Here is a 19,107-nt window from a genome sequence, read left to right on the forward strand (position 1 = left end):
CTGAGCACATTTACAGCAATTTTGTTGGTGAAATGTTCATTTAAACATGTTAATCAGTGTAAGTGTTTACAAATAACAATGCGCCGCATGAGTATTTGATGTTTTAATAACAGATTCCCATATACAAACTGGATATTGTGATATTGTTGGCCACGTCACCAGACTCAGGCATATAACCGTGTGCTAAATGAAAACACATGCAGTGGAAGATAATCGATTTTAAAGAAAAGCAGTGTGGTGGAATGGAAGTTACACCGGAATCATCCATTTTCATACATTGATGAGGCAGGACGCTCTTACAGCGATTCAGTGTACGCAGATGGATGCCGTCATCTGTTAGGATACTACATTAAGACAAAAAAAAATCCTTCAGAACTGAGTGCATTTGCAAAAAAAAGAAAACAAAATAAGTAAAACAATCTAATGGATGGTATCGTTTAAGCAGTAGTTTAAAAAGTGCACAACAAAAATACACAAAACGTTCCAACATCCACTAATTGGTCCATTTGCATTTCTCCAGTTTACAGCAAGGACAATTACAATGCTACAGCCGTACAAAAACATAAATCCCAAAATATCTGAGATTAAAAACAAACAAACACTTAGTTACAAAAAGACATAAAAAATGAGAACTGAGTGTTAAGCATACATACTGTCAGGGCTAAAACACTGTTGTAATTGTTGTTTTTTTGCTCATGTAGTGTTCTATAGTTCAGTGGGAATGATCGCATATGAGTTCAGTAGCTTGGCCTTTGTCTAAAATACAAGCAAAGTTCTGCCTCTAGGGGAAGAAACGTCCATGTCGGGACCACTAAACCAGACAAACCACATTTAAACCAGTGCAATGACCTAAAAGACTAGTTTAAGTAGTCTCGCAGACTTCTGGAAAGATTCAATGTCCTCAAATATGGCTTATCACAAACGTCATCAAGTTTAATGCTTTCCTAGTTGGTTTGAGTATTTAGATGTTTTAAATAGGAGCTTGTGAGAAGATAATTCATTCTTAAGGATTACGTTCACTGTCAGGAACACAAAAGAAACTAAAAACGTGCTTGAGAAACTAGTTTTGGTGACAATTTGAGTTGCTTGTGATATCCATTGATTTAGTTTTCTTCTCTACATGAGCAGTCAGAAACACTGAATGCATGTGGTTTGTTAACGCAGATTTGCTTTATAGCAAGAATCGAACTGATTGACAGACGTTACTAGAAATTATTCAACATTGTCCTTTTGAGAAGTCTGCATGACATAACCCTACAAACACACTTCACACTGGCTCTCAGTGATCCCGACTCCTGAAATGGTCCCTTCAACAAGCTAAAATCAACCTGTAAATGTGCAAAATTTTGCAAGAGGCATAGCAGGTGTAAGGAATAGCGCCTACTCCATGCTACAATAGATAAATGTGTTGCTTAAACGACAGAGAAGTTTCTCTCTTCCCTTACATCCAACTTGTGTGGAAGCTTATTTCCGTCACAGAATAAAAAAAACATTTATCGCAAAAGTTATCGCAACTTTTTATCTCACAGTTCAATTTTTTTTTCTCAGAATTGATTTTTGTAATTCTGAGTTTATACTGCACAATTTTTTTTTCATCAGAATTTTAACTTTGCATCTCACATCTTGCAATATTCACTTTTTTTTTAGAATTCTGAGTTTATATTTCTCAGCTTACACTTTTTCTGGAATTCTGTGTTTTTATTTCACAGCTTACACTTTTTTCGGAATTCTGAGTTTAAATCTCGCAACTTAAATTTTTTTTTGAAATTCTTAGTTTATATCTTGCGGTTTAAACTTTTTTTCCGGAATTCTGAGTTTATTTCTCGCAACTTACACTTTTTCTGGAATTCCGAGTTTTTATCTTGCAACTTTTCACTTTTTTTGGAATTCTGAGTTTATATATCACAGCTTACACTTTTTCTGGAATTCTGCATTTTTCTCGCAATTACACTTTTTTCCACAATTCTGAGTTTATATGTTGCAACTTACACTTTTTCCTGAATTCTGAGTGTTTATCTCGCAACTTTACACTTTTTTTTGTAATTATGAGTTTTTATTTCGCAACTTACACTTTTTTCAAGAATCCTGAGTTTTCATCTTGCAATTAACACTTTTTTGGAATTCTGAGTTTATATCTTGCAATTTACACTTTTTCGGAATTGAGTTTATATCTCACAGCTTACTCTTTTTTTCCGGAATTATGATTTTATTTCTAGCAATTTTAACTTTTTCGCAGTTTCTTTCACACAATTTCAATTTGTATTCAGAATTCTGACTTTACACCTTACAATTCCGACTTATTTTCTCATAATTTTGCCACTGCATCTTGCAATTCAATTTTTTTTGTTTGTACCACAGAATATTTGTGCGTTAATATCTCACAATTCAGTTTTTTTTTATCTTATATGCAGTTTTTTTTTTTTTCAGAATTGCGAGGAAAAAGTCCAAATTGTAAAATATAATTGCAGAATTGCAAGAAAAAAAAAAGTCAGAATTGAGAGATAAGAAGTCGCAGTTACATTTTTATTCTTTTATTCCGTGGTGAAAACGGGCTTCCATAGACTTCAACAAGGCAAATTTCCAGAGATCCGCTTCCAGGTTGGACTAGCTCTAAACAGTCACGTGAGAATGGCACAAAGGTCCGGTTTCATTCAGCGGTGACGGTGCTTAGCAAAAACTTAGTAAATATATAAAATCTCACGTTCACGGTTCATATACCCTGCCTACCATTTGACACACCATTTCTAGACGACACTAACCTGACCTCTCTAGTAGCATCTGTAATCTATGAAGCGGAAAACTCGAGTCTAGCGGTCCAACGAATGCACGCAACTCTCGGTTCAGGCCCGATGCCAAAGCAAAGGATGCACTTTCTCAGCCAGATCGCCGCTTACGAAGCACTAGCACACAAGAACAAGAACTCGTCGATCCACATTCAATGCATCTGTCACTATGTACAATATAGGATCTTCATATATTAATTATTTGAGTTCATTATTTCAATACACGTCCTCTGCCGTTATAGAGTAGTCTGAGTATGTACAATAGAAGTCTGGATGATCAAATAAATAAATAGGAAATAAAATGGCCGTGGCTTTTGCAGTGAATGCGGCTAGAGAAGAGGCCAGCAGGGTTTCTGCACGGAAGAGTCTCGCAGTCTGTCTGCAGGAGAGAGCCGGCGTCGCAGCGGTGCATCGTGGTCCCGGTGTGTGTTTCTACGTTCATGTGCAACTCAAGCGTGTGGTTTGGTGGGGATTCGGTGGACGGGTGAATGGTAACGCTGTGATGGACCGGCTCCCGACGCAGACACTGGAATCAGCTCTGGGAATGAGGCTTCGGCTATACCACCGTGCCGCTCGGAGAGTTTCCGTTCTGTGCTGACAGCGGCTGAGACGGGTGCTAGTGAAACACAGACAAGAACCAGCATGAGGGAGGAAATCACTTTTGGTTGCATCCAACATATTTGCTACATCTGAAAATGTCAAACGATTACATAAACCTTTGCAGAATCTGCAAAATGTTAAATATTTGACCCCTTGATTCTTAATACTGTGTTGTTCCCTGAATGATCCACAGCTGTGTTTTTAGTTTAGTGATAGTTGTTCATGAGTCCCTTGTTTGTCCTGAACAGTTAAACTGGCTGCTGTTCATCAGAAAAATCCATTTTTTGGTTTTCCAGCATTTCTGTGTATTTGAACCCTTTCCAACAAAGACTGTATGATTTTGAATTCCACATTTTCACACTGAGGACAACTGAGGGACTCATATGCAACTATAACACTTTTAAAAATGAAGGTGCTTTAAAAGGTTCTTCACAGCGATGCCATAGAAAAACCATTTTTGGTTCCACAAAGAGCCATTCATTCAAAGAACCATCTTTTTCTTACCTTTTTATAATCTGAAGAACCTTTTTTCGCCACAAAGAGCCTTATGTGAGACAGAAAGGCTCTTCAGATGTTAAAGGTTCTTCATGGAACCATTTAGACAAAGGAAGTTCTTCTATGGCATCGTGATGCATCTTTATTTTGTACAGAAGGTTCAAACGCTCACCGATGCTCCAGAAGGAAAAAACATTCATTAAGAGCCAGAGGTGAACACTTTTGAAGTTTCTCTCTTACAATTTTGACTTTTTTTAAAAAAATTCTGACTTCTGAGTTTATATCTCGTAATTTGTACTTTTTTCTGAATTCTGAGTTTATATTTCACGACTTTTATGTTTTTTTTCTGAGATTTCTGAGTTTATATCTTACAGTTTTGAGGGTTTTTGTGGAATTCTGAGATTACATCTCGCAACTTATACTTTTATTTGGAATTCTAAATTAAGTTTATATCTCACAATTTTGCCTTTTTTGGATTTTTGAGTTTATATCTTCCAATGGAAGAATGGTTTTTCCTTCTGGAGCATCAGTGAGTGTTTGAACCTTCTGTAATAGTTGCATATGAGTCCCTCAGTTGTCCTCAGTGTGAAAAGATGGATCTCAAAATCATACAGTCATTGTTGGAAAGGGTTCAAATACACAAAAATGCTGGAAAACCAACAAAAACAGATTTTTCTGAAGAACAGCAGGCAGTTTAACTGTTCAGGACAAACAAGGGACTCATGAACAACTATGGGCGTTGGAAGCTAAATAAATGTGGGTGGGTCGGTGTTATGTTGGAATTGACCTATTTTTCGGTGGTCTTTTGCGAATACCAGAATTATATAAGAAGGAGGAAACGGTATTTGAGACTCATGGTATGTCACGTCCATGTACTGAACTGTTATTATTTAACTAAGCCAAGGGAAATACGGTTTTCCATTCTATGGCACCTTTAAGGCATTAATCATACAATGGATTTGAGTCTGAAGGCGCTCTGAAAAATGCACAGACATATTCGCTGAATTAGAGACGGAAAAAGTGGGTTGGTCCAATAGCATTGGTCTTCAAAAGTGGGTGGGTCCTGTCCCATCCACGTACAATGGTTCCGACGCCCATGTGAACAACTATCACTAAACAAAATTTAGCAGATTCCGCCAAGTGCAAGTAAACTTATGACTGTGTAAGCTCATATTTTAAAATGCAAAAAAAGTTAATTAGCCTGGCTGACGCCAGACCACGTTATGATTTCGTCATGATTCGTGGTCTGGGAACCACATGTTCATTTTCTCGTATTTGAGGTGTGGTTTACGAATGTCCAGAGCCGTTTATTGGGTGCTACGAATGTCTATCAAATGCGCCAATCGTTTCAAATCATGCCGGATGATGTATACAGAGCGATGGTTTAACGCCAAAAGTTGCTCTTTTTTCAAAATAAACTTGCGTTCTAAACTACTTAGAACACTATCTAAGGGGCCGTTCATATGTTGCGTCTTTTGCGAGCTAAATTTCGTTATTTCAAATGTAGACGCGCGGTATGCGCGCGCATAATGGAAGCGACGCGGTTGCGACGCGCTCGTGTTTTCCATGCGCAAGCTACAGAGCGGTTTGGAAAGGAGAAAGCGACGCGCCTAACGTTTTCCACGCGTTTTTAGGCGCGACATGTGAACGGCTGCATCGAATGATAACTTGCTGCCATGCTGGATCCATAGTTATAAACAAACTGCTTCGGTGAGTCGCATAGAAGGCGTCATCGTCTTGCTGCTCCCTCCCCGTTCTGTGATTGGTTCCCTATCTGAGGTGAAAATTTGGTCCATGGTTTCCATGCTACCTTCCAGCGTGAATAAAATCGCGCTGCGCGGAAGGCAACATGGGGACACCCAGGCTAACGGTTAATCCTAATCTCGACTCACCGCTTTGCCAGGTCTAGCCCAAGTGCAGATGAGTCCTTCCTGACACGCGGTGATGATGCAGTCGTTCATGAAGACGAGTACGGTGAGCCGCTCGTGGGCGATCTTCTTGCACACCAGCGGCTCCAGCAGCGGCACCTCGTTCATGCGCGGACACAGCGTGGTTCCCAGCACTTTAGCGCCGTCCAGCCGGTTGCTGCGCGGCGCCACGTTGATCTTATCGTTGCTTTTACTGATGTTCCCGAGGCTGTGATAGCGCTTGTGCTCCTTTTCCCCTCCCACCCCGGATTTGTCCGATTTGCGCTCTTGCAGCGACAGCGTGGCGAAGCGGCCGATGCTAAACGGCGCGGCTCCTCCTCCTCCGCCGCTCCCCACGGTCCCAACGCTCTCCGTCGCCCCCTGGCTCTTGGAGGTGTTGGCGACGGCGGGGTGCGGGAGGGAGTTGGAGCGCGACAGCGATCGAGGCAAAGGCAGCGGCAGGGTGGACGTCTGATGAGGGTTGGAGGGATGGTGGTGACCTTCGACTCCGCCGCTTCCGCTCAACGCCGTGCTGCTCGGGAGCGTGGGGCCGAAGGTGTTGGTGAGCGCGCGGGAGAGCGGAAGCCGCGGATACAGAACGTCGTCCGTCAGATCCCACAAGCAGAACTGCGTGTCCTGGCCGACGGATCCGAAGCGGTACGACACGGACGACGCGCCGCCTTTGGAGCTGTGCCGCGAGAGGCGCGAGAGCGTGCTGCTGGTCCGAACGCGGCCGAAGTGCAGCGCCCCCTGCTGGAGATCCTCCTCGCTGCCGCTGAGCTCCATGGGCTCCTCGTCCTCCAGGTTGGTCGTGAACGGGTCGAAAGCGACGACATTGACCCAGGACTTGTGTCCGTGTCCGCGCGCCACCACGCGACTCTCTGCGAAGGACCAGACGGTCACCAGATCGTCCTCTCCGCCCGTGGCGAGGTACTTCCCGTCGGGGCTCCAGGAGACGCAGAGCAGGCCCCCGAAGTAGCTCTTCATCACGCCCTGCAGCTCCATGGAGTCGAAGTGGAAGACGCGCAGGCAGCCGTCCTGCCCCACGCAGGCCACGTGAACGCCGTCGGGCGAGAAGGCGAACTCGTTCAGCCCTCCTTCCCCCACCACCCAGCGGAGCAGCGGGTTTCGGGGCGTCTTGGTCTTGCAGGAGTAGACGGAGAAGCCCTCGCCCTGCCGGAGCAGACAGTACTGAGGCGCGGTGGTGCCGCAGGGGTGCTCCACGTTATAGAGGTAGAGGTGGCCGCTGGCGTGAGACGCCAGGAAGAGGTTCTCCGACTTGGGCAGCCATTTCAGACACGTCACCTTTGATTTGTCTATCAACCTCTGGGGGAAAGAAGAGATGAGATTGAGTCGCATTTATGACGTTACTGAAGATTTAGTTTTTTTATTCATGAATCCTGAAAAATATAATAAATGATTGTTTCCACAAAAATATTGTGCAGCACAATTGTTTTCAACATTGATAATCAGAAATGTTTCTGATTTGTTTATATCTTGCTATACTTTTTTGGAATTCTAGGTTAATATAACAATTTTGACCTTTTTTTTTGGAATTCTGAGTTTATATCTCGCAACTTATACTTTCTTTGGAATTCTGAGTTTATATTTCACAACTTCAATGTTTTTTTGTTCCTAAGAATTCTGAGTTTATATCACAATTTTGACTTTGTTTGAGATTCTGAGTTTATATTACAATTTTGACTTTTTCTTTTGGAATTCTGAGTTTATATTTCACAACTTCAATGTTTTTTTATTCCTATTATGTTTTTTATTCTGAATTTATGTCTCATAACTTTTATGGTTTTCTTTTAGATTTCTGAGTCTACATCTAACAATTTAACTTTTTTGGAATTCAAATTTTTTTTTTAATTTATTTTGAATTTATCTCTCACTTTTTACACTTTTTTTTACACAACTTATATATTTTTTGAAATTCTGAGTTTATATTTCACAACTTTTTGTTTTTTTCTGAAATTTCTGAGTTTGTATTACATTTAGTTTTTACTTTTTTTAATTTTGAATTTATATCTCACTTATTTTGGAATTCTGAGTTTATATTTATATCCATAAAAAAAAAAAAAAAAAAAAACATTTACTTTTTTCTATATTTTTAATCAAATACATGTAGCCTTGGTGAGCTTCTTTCAAAAACATTGCAAATCTTACCAACCCTAACATTTGTCTGATCACACTTCACCTCAAAATGGAAATAAATGTCATTTGTCTTGTGTAAAATCATATTTTGTCCTAAAATAGGCTTTATTCTGTGGGTAAAATACTATTATTGGGCTGAAATATGAGTCACACACTGAACTGGAGAGTCTGTTCATAAACAAAGATTTATATGTAAAACATTGATTTTTTTTTTAATCATATCGATATACAATTCTTTAGTTAAGTTACTTGTTCAGTTCAAATACAGTTCAACTTTATTGCATATTCTTATAAGAAAAAGCTCATAAAGAGAGCGATTGTAAGTAAGAGCTCTTCGTTTTCAGGGGTCCTGCTTTACATTAGATTGACAAATTCAAACTGCCATGAGGAAATTACTAAATGTTTGCGGCTGTTTGAGAAAGAAGATCTAAAGAGAGTTCCTGTTTTCATATCACTGGTTTAGAAACATAAAGGAGGATATTAAAGGAGAAGTTCACTTCCAGAACAAAAATGTACAGATAATGTACTCGCCCCCTCATCATCCAAGATGTTCATGTCTGTCTGTCTTCAGTCGCAAAGAAATTGTGTTTATAGTTTGAACTTCCAAAACTCAAGAAGGGTCTTATCAAGCGAAACTATCTGTTATTTTTAGTGTTGGGGAAAGTTACTTTTAAAAGTAATGCGTTACAATATTGAGTTACTCCCTAAAAAAAGTAACTAATTACGTTACTTAGTTACTTTTGTGTTACTTTTTAAATCTGGGCAGGGCTTGCTTGTTTGTTTTTAATATTAAAAGTTGTATTTTTGTCAAATGTAAAAGCCTTTTCACACCAAAAGCCTCAGGCTTAGAGAAAAGTAAATCTCCGTCTGTACAGTAGACCGCAGAAGAACAAATGTCAACTCTTCAGCAATAAAAAAGGAAAACAAATGTTAGATTATCTTGAGTTATTTTTGCTTATTAGTATGGATGAATTGGATCATCGAAGGTTAATCAAATGGGATTAAATACATAAAGGATATTTGTATTATTTAACATATTTAATTCAGTGTTTTTATTAATTTTGAAGAACACTGTATCTGTTTTTTAGTGAGTGAGATGAATTAATGCATGTTCACATTTATTCTAGAACTAAAGTAACATCTTACTCACAATTTCTCTCAACATGGAGACAGAAGAGCTTTTAATCAATAAATGAGGGGAATGTAACTGCCGTTACTTTTTTGAAAAAATAACTCAGATATTTTCTTCTCAATTAAAAAGTAATGCGTTGCTTTACTAGTTACTTGGAAAAAGTAATATTATTATGTAACTTGCGTTACTTGTAATGCGTTACCCCCAACACTGGTTATTTTCTATAAATTATTGACAATTTCTATACTTTTTAACCTCAAATGCTCATCTTGTCTAGCTCTGCCTGAACTCTGTGTATTCCGGTTCAAGACAGTTAGGGTATGTCTAAAAACTCCCATCTCATTTTCTCCTCCAACTTCAAAATCGTCCTACATCGCTGCAGACGTACCGACCCAGTGTTTACAAAGTGAACGTGCAATATATATATATATATATATAAAAAGGTAAAACAGCGATGTAGGGCGATTTTAAAATTGGAGAAGAAAATGGGAGTTTTTAGACATACCCTAACTGTCTTGAACAGGAATACACAGAGCTGATGCAGAGCTAGACAAGATGAGCATTTGAGGTTAAAAAGTATATAAATTGTACTTTTTAAAGAAAATAACTATTGTTTGGCTAGATAAGACCCTTCTTTTTCAGCTGGGATCGTTTAGAGTCCTTTGAAGCTGCATTTAAACTGCATTTTGGAAGTTCAAACTCAGGGCACCATAGAAGTCCACTATATGGAGAACATTCCTGAACTGTGTTCCTCAAAAACATAATTTCTTTACGACTGAAGAAAGATTTTTTTGTTCTGGAAGTGAACTAATCCTTTAACGATCACACACTGATCTGACTGATCTCGAATCACAGTTTAAGATTCACAACATCAACATCTTTGACAGAATTGTGTTCCTCACCTCCTCGTTGAAGAGCTTGCTGGTCTCCTTCTTGATGGGGTCGAGGTACTGCACCTGTCCGGCCGAGAATCCCACGATCAGAGCCACGCTGTCAGCCGTGGCCGAATACTGGTTAAAGTCGTGACAGGTGGGTTGAGTTCCTTTATAGATGCGCTTGTCTATGGGCTTACTGAGATCCACTGCCTGCACACACACACACACACACACATATATAAAGAGAAAGAGCAATGTTATTTCTGTGTCATTAAGCAGAAAAACAACAGTGTTGGGGGTAACGCATTACAAGTAACGCAAGTTACATAATAATATTAACTAGTAACTAGTAAAGTAACGCATTACTCTTTAGTTGACAAGAAAATACCTGCGTTACTTTTCAAATCAGTAATGCCTACAGTAACGTTACATTCCCCTCATTTATTGATTAAAAGCTCTCCTGTCCCCATGTTGAGAGAAATCGTAAGATGTTACTTTAGTTCTAGAATAAATGTGAACATGCATTAATTCATCTCACTCACTAAAAAACAGATCCAGTGTTCTTCAAAATGAATAAAAACACTGAATTAAATGTTAAATAATACAAATATCCTTTATGCATTTAATCCTGTTTTATTAACCTTCGATGATCCAATTCATCCATACTAATAAACAAAAATGACTCAAGATAATCTTACATTTTTATTGCTGAAGAGTTGACATTTGTTCTTCTGTGGTCTACTGTACAGACGGAGATTTACTTTTCTCTAAGCCTGAGGCTTTTGGTGTGAAAAGTCTTTTACATTTGACAAAAATACAACTTTTTATATTAAAAACAAACAAGCAAGCCCTGCCCAGATTTAAAAAGTAACGCAAAAGTAACGTAACGCATTACTTTCCACAAAAAGTAAATTAACGTAATTAGTTACCTTTTTAGGGAGTAACTCAATATTGTAACGCATTACGTTTAAAAGTAACTTTCCTCAACACTGAACAATAAGTGTAACACTGCTTTAAATTGTTCTTGTTTTTGTGTAAAAAATATTAAAAAGTTGACTCTTTAATTTAATTGCATTTTTGTTTTTGTTTTTCTGAGCAAAAAATAAATATCATACATTTTTTCCCTAATTTATAGAAGACACCCACTAAAATGTTATTCAGTGTCAGTCTTGTCAGGCACATTTATAACAAAAATCTATTTATGACATATTAAAAGAACTAAAAATACGAATTAGTTGTAATTCTATGTTTTTAAAATGCACACCTATCCTAGGTTTTGGCCGTTTGTCAGTAAGAATTTTTACTCATTTAAAAAAACAATAAAATGTAATATGCTCACTTATTCTTTTATATATTTTAATATACAAGTCAGAATAAGCATGTTGTTTGACAATTTTACATTTTTCATTTTTTTCAAAAATGTACTTGAAACCTAAAAGTAGACACTTTACTTACATTTAATGTGCTTTCCATGGACATAAAATCACTTTTGTAAATTTCTTTTGACATGAACATCTTAACATCTTTGTGCAATGTACATAACAAGGAAAGTTGTGTTTTGCACATTTTAACAGTATCTCTTAGATGTTCAGATTTCACACTAGACTTTATATACAATGTAGTAGGAAATCCTTCCAAAATTATGCAACTTTTAAATTTTTAGTTCTAGTTTACTATAATAACCCTGATTCAGATATATGTGACTCTGGAACACAAAACCAGTCTTAAGTAGCAGGGGTACATTTGTAGAAATAGGCAAAAATACATTGTATGGGTCAAAATTATTAATTTTTCTTGCTAAAAATCATTAGGATATTAAGATCATGTTCAATGAACATATTTAGTAAATTTTCCTACCATAAATAAATCAAAACATAATATGCCTTGCTAAGAACTTCATTTGGACAACTTTAAGGGCAATTTTCTCAATATTTAGATTTTTTTGCACCCTCAGATTGCATATTTTCAGATGATGTATAAATCTCAATTTCAAAAAATTGACCCTTACGACTGGTTTTGTGGTCCAGGGTCACATATTGTATAAAAGAGGAATATCATTGTATTATTTTGAAAGTATTATATACATTTGTATTCAAATAGTGATTCTCTCAAAAACATCTGACAGATTAAAAACCAGGACTGAGTCTGTGACGAACAAATAAAACAAAAGCCAAACACTAAAAGTCTGATTGGCTCAGAGAGCAGATAAAATGTGTTTGTCATTGTTTAAGGTCACATAGATTTATATTTATGCATTTGGCAGATGCTTTTATCCAAAGTGACTTGCACTGCATTTAAAGTGTGTTTCAGTAATGCATTTCCTGGGAATCGAACCCATGACCTTGTGAGTGCCATGATCTACAGGAAAGCTGTTTTAGAATCATTTTGTCTACAGAAAACCCAAATTAAACCGCTCCACCTGAAAAAGCTCTAGTACAGCAGTATATAATCCTGAAAACAAGAGTAATACTACACTCACCAAAGGTTCTTTGTGGCTAAAGAAGGTTCTTCAGATTATAAAAAGAAAGAGATGGTTCTTTAAAGAACCTTTGACTGAATGGTTCTTTGTGGAAGCAAAAATGGTTCTTCTATGGCATCGCTGTGAAGAACCTTTCCAAGCACCTTTATTTTTAAGAGTGTACAGTGATGCAGTGGTGACTGATTTCAGTCCAGATCTTAGGATCTCGTGTGACATCTTGTGGTGGTTCAGTGGCCACTAAAGCCATTTCAAGAACTAGACGTGGTTTGTGCAAGATGTCCTCAACCAAAGACCATCACAAACCCAGCAACCTTCACTCTTAAAAATAAAGCTTCTTTATTGGCATTGATGGTTCCACTTAGATCCTTGAATCATGCAACCTTTTAAATGCAGAAAAGGGTTCTTCAAAATGGTTCTTTTAGAAACTGTTCACTGAAAGGTTCTTTGGATCTATCTACTGATGTCTTCAATCCAAACATCTAAGCTTTACTGAGAGCTTGCATTTACTCCAACCTTCTAGTAATGTTCTTCCCAAGTTATGAACAAACGCTGCAGTAACATTAATGGAACGTTCATTCAGAGTTATCTGGATTTGAATAATGTTCTCTAAACGTTAACAGAACAACATTATTTGTCTTAAGTCTTAAGTATAGCACGGATATATTTGTAGCAATAGCCAACAATACACTGTATGGGTCAAAATTATCAGTTTTTCTTTTATGCCAAAAATCATTAGTTTATTAGCATCATGTTCCATGACAATATTCTGTATATTTATTACTGTAAATATATTAAAACTTAATTTTTGATTAGTAATATGCATCACTAAGAACTTCATTTGCACAACTTTAAAGGTGATTTTCTCAATATTTTTTTTCTTGCACCATTAGATTCTAGATTTTCATATAGTTGTATCTCAGCCAAATATTGTCCTATTCTAACCAACCATACATCAATAAAAACGTATTTATTTAGCTTTCAAATGATGCACAAATCTCAATTTAAAAAAATGGACCCTTATGAGTGGTTTTGTGGTCTAGGGTCACATTTATACAACAATCATGGAACGTTTATTTCTGAAACATTTAGTGGGATGTTCATCTAAATGTTACTGCTTGTTCAGAGAAGATACAAGAGTAACATTCTCATATGTTTGCAAAATATAAAATTGAGTGATACCTTATTTCACAATGTTTACGAAACACAGGTATATTTGTAGCATTGGCAAAAAATACATTGTATGGGTCAAAATGATCAGTTTTTCTTTAATGACAAAAATCATTGGGATATTAAGATGATGCTCCGCTAAGATATTTTGTACATTTTCTACTGTAAATATATCAAAACATCCCTTATGACTGGTTTTGTGGGCCTTGGTCACATTTATACAACTAAATGTTACTGCTTGTTCAGAGAAGATACAAAAGTAACATTCTCATAATGTTTGCAAAATTATAAAATGAAATGATACCTTATTTCACAATGTTTACAAAACATTCTAGAGGTTTGGAACGTTCAGGGAACATTCAAAAATGTCTTAAGCAGCACAGGTAGGCTATATTTGTAGCAATAGCCAAAAATACATTGTATGGGTCAAAATGACCAATTTTTCTTTTATGCCAAAAATCATTGGGATATTAAGTAAAGATCATGTTCCATTAAGACATTTTGTAAATTTCCTACCGTAAATATATCAAAACTTAATTTTTGATTAGTAATATGCATTGCAAAGAACTTCATTTGGACAACTTTAAAAGCGATTTTCTCAATATTTTGATTTTTTTGCACCCTCAGATTACCGACTTTCAAATAGTTGTATCTCCACCAAATATTGTCCTATTCTAACTAACCATGCATCAATGGAAAGCTTATTTATTCATTTAAAAATTGAGCCTCATGACTGGTTTTGTGGTCCATGGGTCACAAATAATGTTGTCATAATTTAATGCAAAGATTAGCTAATCGTTCTTGGAACATGTTTTTGTCCGTCCGTCATTATTCATTCATTCATTCCGCGAATGTAAACAAAGCGAACTCGCGGTTACACCGAAGCGCTCAGATCCGCAGTCAATCCGAATCTGTCATTCAAAAGGAATCAATCAGATCAAGAGATGCTCGTACCTTCTTGATGTTGGTGTAGGTGTAGAAGTAAAGTTCCCTGCCGATGTTGAAACACACTCTCTCCGAGTCCTCGCTCGGGTCCTCCGGCTTCAGCTTGACCATCGACACCCGGACCGGCGGCAGGAAGCCCGGAGAGGAGTTAGCGGCGGCGGCGGCGGCGGACCCGGGCCCCTGCACCAGCCCAACACCAGCGCCCGCGCCCGGCCCCACCGTGACGCCCGCCGAGGGACCCCGCGGAAGCCCGGCCCGCTGCTGAGAGTCCGAGAGGGTGAGCAGCTTGTAGAATCCCTCCCGGGTCCGGAACTGCGATTTAATCTCATTGATATCCTTCAGAGCGCCTCCATCTGCGGCCATCTTCAGTCCGCACGCGCCGCACAGGAAGCGCCGAGCCTCTGACCTGGAAATAATGCGGAAAACTACAAGCAAAATGGGAGCAGCGCTGCACGGCTCGCCCGCGGACTCGAACCGGAGCGGACGAACGCTTCTGATGAAGATGATGCCGATTATGATGAAGAGGAGGATGACGATGATGATGCTGATGAGATGCTACTCCAGACACACGCTCACTGTGATCTCAGCATCAGCATCATCAAGAACCCATTCACTACAGTCCCTCATTCATCAATACAAACCACACACCCACATCTATCCATCTATCTATGCTATTTAATGTCCCTACTATGTCCCTTTAGCGACTACAAAATTGTTCCTAGCAATAATTTTGATTAGACAATTAAATATGTGTATGGAACCACTGTTAGTGTAATTTCGGCCGCAGCTAAAAAGGTCAAACCATTGGTTTAATTTCAGATGTTAAAGAAAAAGACGCACATTTAATAGCCTACATGTGTGGAGTAAGGAGATAAAATAGCCGAAGTGTTTTCAACATATAAGCACAGTTGAGTTTAATGATCAGATCGGGACTTCAAACAGTTTTAGTAACCATTATTTTGTTTTTGTTTGCTTCTTCACCTTAAGAAGACACACAGGATGAATACAGAAATGCAATTTTCACTCCTTCAGAAAAAAAATACACATATATATTTTTGAAGGGTGTAGAATTTAGTAGAGATGCATGTCCCCACCAATATGTCTTGAGACAATTAAATTGTCCCTAGCCTAACCTACACCCTTGTTATGAAAACATTAGGCCTATTAATCAGTGTTCTTAGAACTTAAATGTTCTTAATGTCAGAGAAAACATTAGGTGAATGTTACATTTTATCCTTTTGCAAATATGAGAATGTTACTTTTGAGTGTTGAGTAAATAACAATAGTAACTCAGAAAGGTTTTCTAACAATATACACTGTTCCAATGTTTAGGGTCAGTACATTTTATTCTTTCTTTTTTGAAAGAAGTGAATACTTTTATTCACCAAGGATGTGTTAAATTAATAAAAAGTGACAGCACATATATACATTGTTAGAAAAGATTTATCTTTTCAATAAATGCTGTTCTTTTTAACTTTTTATTCATCGAAGAATCCTGAAAAAAGAATCACAGGTTCCAAAACAATATTTGGCAGCACAACTGTTTCCAACATTGATAATTCTAATAATAAATCAGTATATTAGAATGATTTCTGAAGGATCATGTAACAGCGGATGAAAATTTAGCTTACAACTATTTGAAAATCTGGAATCTGAGCGTGCAAAAAAATCTAAATAATGAGAAAATGGCCTTTAAAGTTGTCCAAATGAAGTTCTTAGCAACACTGTTGGGGAAAGTTACTTTCAAAAGTAATGCATTACAATATTGAGTTACTCCCTAAAAAAGTGACTAAGTATTACCCGCATTTACTTTATGTTGTTAACTTTAACTGTGTTTGTGTTCATCTGCTTCTCCCGTTTGCTCTTTTTCCTCTGTATAGACTATTACAGTTAAATACAACAATAATTTCTCAAATATTTATTACAATATACATACTGATAAACTAAACACTGATTTCAATGGTATGAGATGACTAGATGCTTTCAGCTGATTTCCTATTGAACTGTCAAGAAGCTGAACTGCAGCTCAAACTCTTTCAAATCTAGTGAATAAAGCTACAAACTCCCTCATAATGCACAATGTTTCCATCTAACATGTATTTAGAGCTGCAGCTGGTCATATTAATGGAGTGTTTCACTAGTTACCTCACCTCAATATGTTCCTAGATTTGTGTTGGATGTTATCTCTGGAATAAAAATATGGATATTTTATTTGTAAACATCATACTTTTTTTTCCACTTATGTCAGTTATTCTCATAAAACTAGCGAGCTAAGTCAGTACTGAACCATTTTATTCAGATCAGGTTTTATGCAGTTTGTGAATTTTTTGATTTACATCGGATCTTTAGATTCAGTTCTGTACTTCGGATCATGGATAAAGAATAATTTGATTCAGATCAGGGCTTCGGAGCGCAGATCACGAATCATTTGATTTAGATTGGAACTTCGGAACATGATCGTGAATCATTTGATTCAGATCGGTACTCAGAGCGCGAATCATTTGATTCAGTTCGGGACTCGAATCGTGAATCATTTGATTCAGTTCGGAACTTCGCATCGCAAAATCATTTGATTCAGTTCGGGACTCGAATCGCGAATCATTTGATTCAGTTTGGGACTCGAATCGCGAATCATTTGATTCAGTTCGGGACTCGAATCGCGAATCATTTGATTCAGTTCGGAACTTCGCATCGCGAATCATTTGATTCAGTTCGGGACTCGAATCGCGAATCATTTGATTCAGTTCGGAACTTCGCATCGCAAAATCATTTGATTCAGTTCGGGACTCGAATCGCGAATCATTTGATTCAGTTTGGGACTCGAATCGCGAATCATTTGATTCAGTCCGGGACTCGAATCGCGAATCATTTGATTCAGTTCGGAACTTCGCATCGCGAATCATTTGATTCAGTTCGGGACTCGAATCGCGAATCATTTGATTCAGTTTGGGACTCGAATCGCGAATCATTTGATTCAGTTTGAGACTCGGAACACGAATCGCGATTCATTTGATTCAGTTTGAGACTCAAAGCACAGATCGCAAATCATCTGATTCAGACTGAAACCTCGGAACATAATAACAAATCATTTGATTCAGTTCTGGACTTCAAACTGATTTAGGAAAACTCCTTCAGAAAAAAAAACAGCTTATAGGATAGTTTTCATATACTTGTCCAGATCAACGCTGAATAAAGAAAAGCGGTTTAAAGACAGATTTTTGTTAATGTATGTGAAATTTAGTTAGCAGGGAACACAAATAAATTAAGTTCAATTTTCCCGTATTATCTTTCAAGTAGTCAAACAATTCAAAGAAAACATCTTTAAAACAGAAAGAAAAGTCACTTACAAAATGAGATCAGATGAACATTAATAAATGTCTCTGTGTGGGTCATTGGCAAAGTGAATGAATCTTCCTCAGAAGAGACAAGAACAAGAACTCACTTCCGTATCTGACTACTAATATAATTATGTCCATAAGCTTTTTGAATCAGTTTGATCTCTTCATATATATAATTCATATATATATACACATACACCCTTGTTATAAAAAAAATTAGGCCTATTAATTAATGTAAAAAAAAACTTTTTCTTAATTAATGTCAGAGAAAACATTACGTTACTTTTGAGTGTTCTCAAACACTGAAACAAGTAGTAAATAGTAACATTTAATAATCATTAGACAAACATTAAATGTATCCATCCAGGGGCGCCGCTAAGGGGGGGGAAAGTTAGGACAATTCTAAGGGCCCACGCCCTTTAGGGCCCACAGAGATCTGCTTTGGTGTGGGGGGTCCAACCTCATATTTTGTCATAGGACACAAAATATATCAATCTATCATTTCTTAAATGAGGAAGGTATAAATGAGACTCAGATTTGTGTAACCACCTTAAATGGCTTTTATTTCAGTTTCAGTCACATTCATATCTCCAGCTGATTTCACACAGAACAACTTTATTAATCCACGACAGACATGCAAATACTCCAGCTCCTCCAGAAACAGTCTGTTCTCTCTGAGAGATTCAGCAGATCTGAAATGTCCCTCACAATAACAGCAAACACACAGTAAAGATCTGACCAGAAGGTGGCGCTGCTCACACACACATCTCTCTCTCTCTCTCTCTCTCTCTCTCTCTCTCTCTGTCTCTCACACACACACTCACACACACACAAACACACACTCACTTTAACTATGGCTCTGTCAGAATCTGTTGTGTCTCTAAAATACCTGGAAATCCAGAGCTATAGCTCTAGGCTTCTCATCCACATTCTTGTTTGCTCTGGGTTTTTGTTTCTGAATATCTTACTGCGCAGCAAACTAGTATGAAACTGTACAACTTGAATAACAGTACAATTTAATAACAGAGGTTGGCCGGATGTGTTTGGGAAACAGGGCTGGAGTCAGCCGTCTCCAGGATGTACAGATTACAGAGTCCTGATTGGTCATCACATGCTCGCTTCTCCATGACAACGATTCTGTTGACAGGAATCAAACATACCATAATGATTCATAAAACATTTCTGACCTCAATAGTGAGATTTTCAATGGTTTTAAAAGACGTTTCTTC

The 19,107-nt window shown here is 37.7% G+C and overlaps 2 protein-coding genes across 2 annotated transcripts in view; both read right to left on the reverse strand.

Moving 5' to 3' along the window:
• Positions 1-88: 88 nt before the first annotated feature.
• Positions 89-14,904, reverse strand: LOC141284602 (WD repeat-containing protein 20). The gene is made up of 4 exons (XM_073817592.1): positions 14,550-14,904; positions 9,977-10,159; positions 5,771-7,111; positions 89-3,399 (listed from the first exon to the last, which is right to left on the reverse strand). The coding sequence occupies exons 1-4, from the start codon at positions 14,901-14,903 to the stop codon at positions 3,340-3,342; spliced, it is 1,938 nt and encodes a 645-aa protein (XP_073673693.1). The 5' UTR covers position 14,904; the 3' UTR covers positions 89-3,339.
• A 3,539-nt stretch (positions 14,905-18,443) lies between these two features.
• The window catches only part of LOC141284552 (mitogen-activated protein kinase kinase kinase kinase 5), a 49,731-nt gene continuing 49,067 nt past the window's right edge, over positions 18,444-19,107 (reverse strand). The window contains exon 30 of the mRNA XM_073817534.1: positions 18,444-19,015. Coding sequence (XP_073673635.1) covers positions 18,895-19,015 — 121 coding nt within the window. The 3' untranslated portion in view covers positions 18,444-18,894. The remainder of the gene's footprint in view (positions 19,016-19,107) is intronic.

This window comes from Garra rufa, chromosome 14 (genome assembly GCF_049309525.1).
Source record: "Garra rufa chromosome 14, GarRuf1.0, whole genome shotgun sequence".
In the NCBI taxonomy this organism is placed as follows: domain Eukaryota; kingdom Metazoa; phylum Chordata; class Actinopteri; order Cypriniformes; family Cyprinidae; genus Garra; species Garra rufa.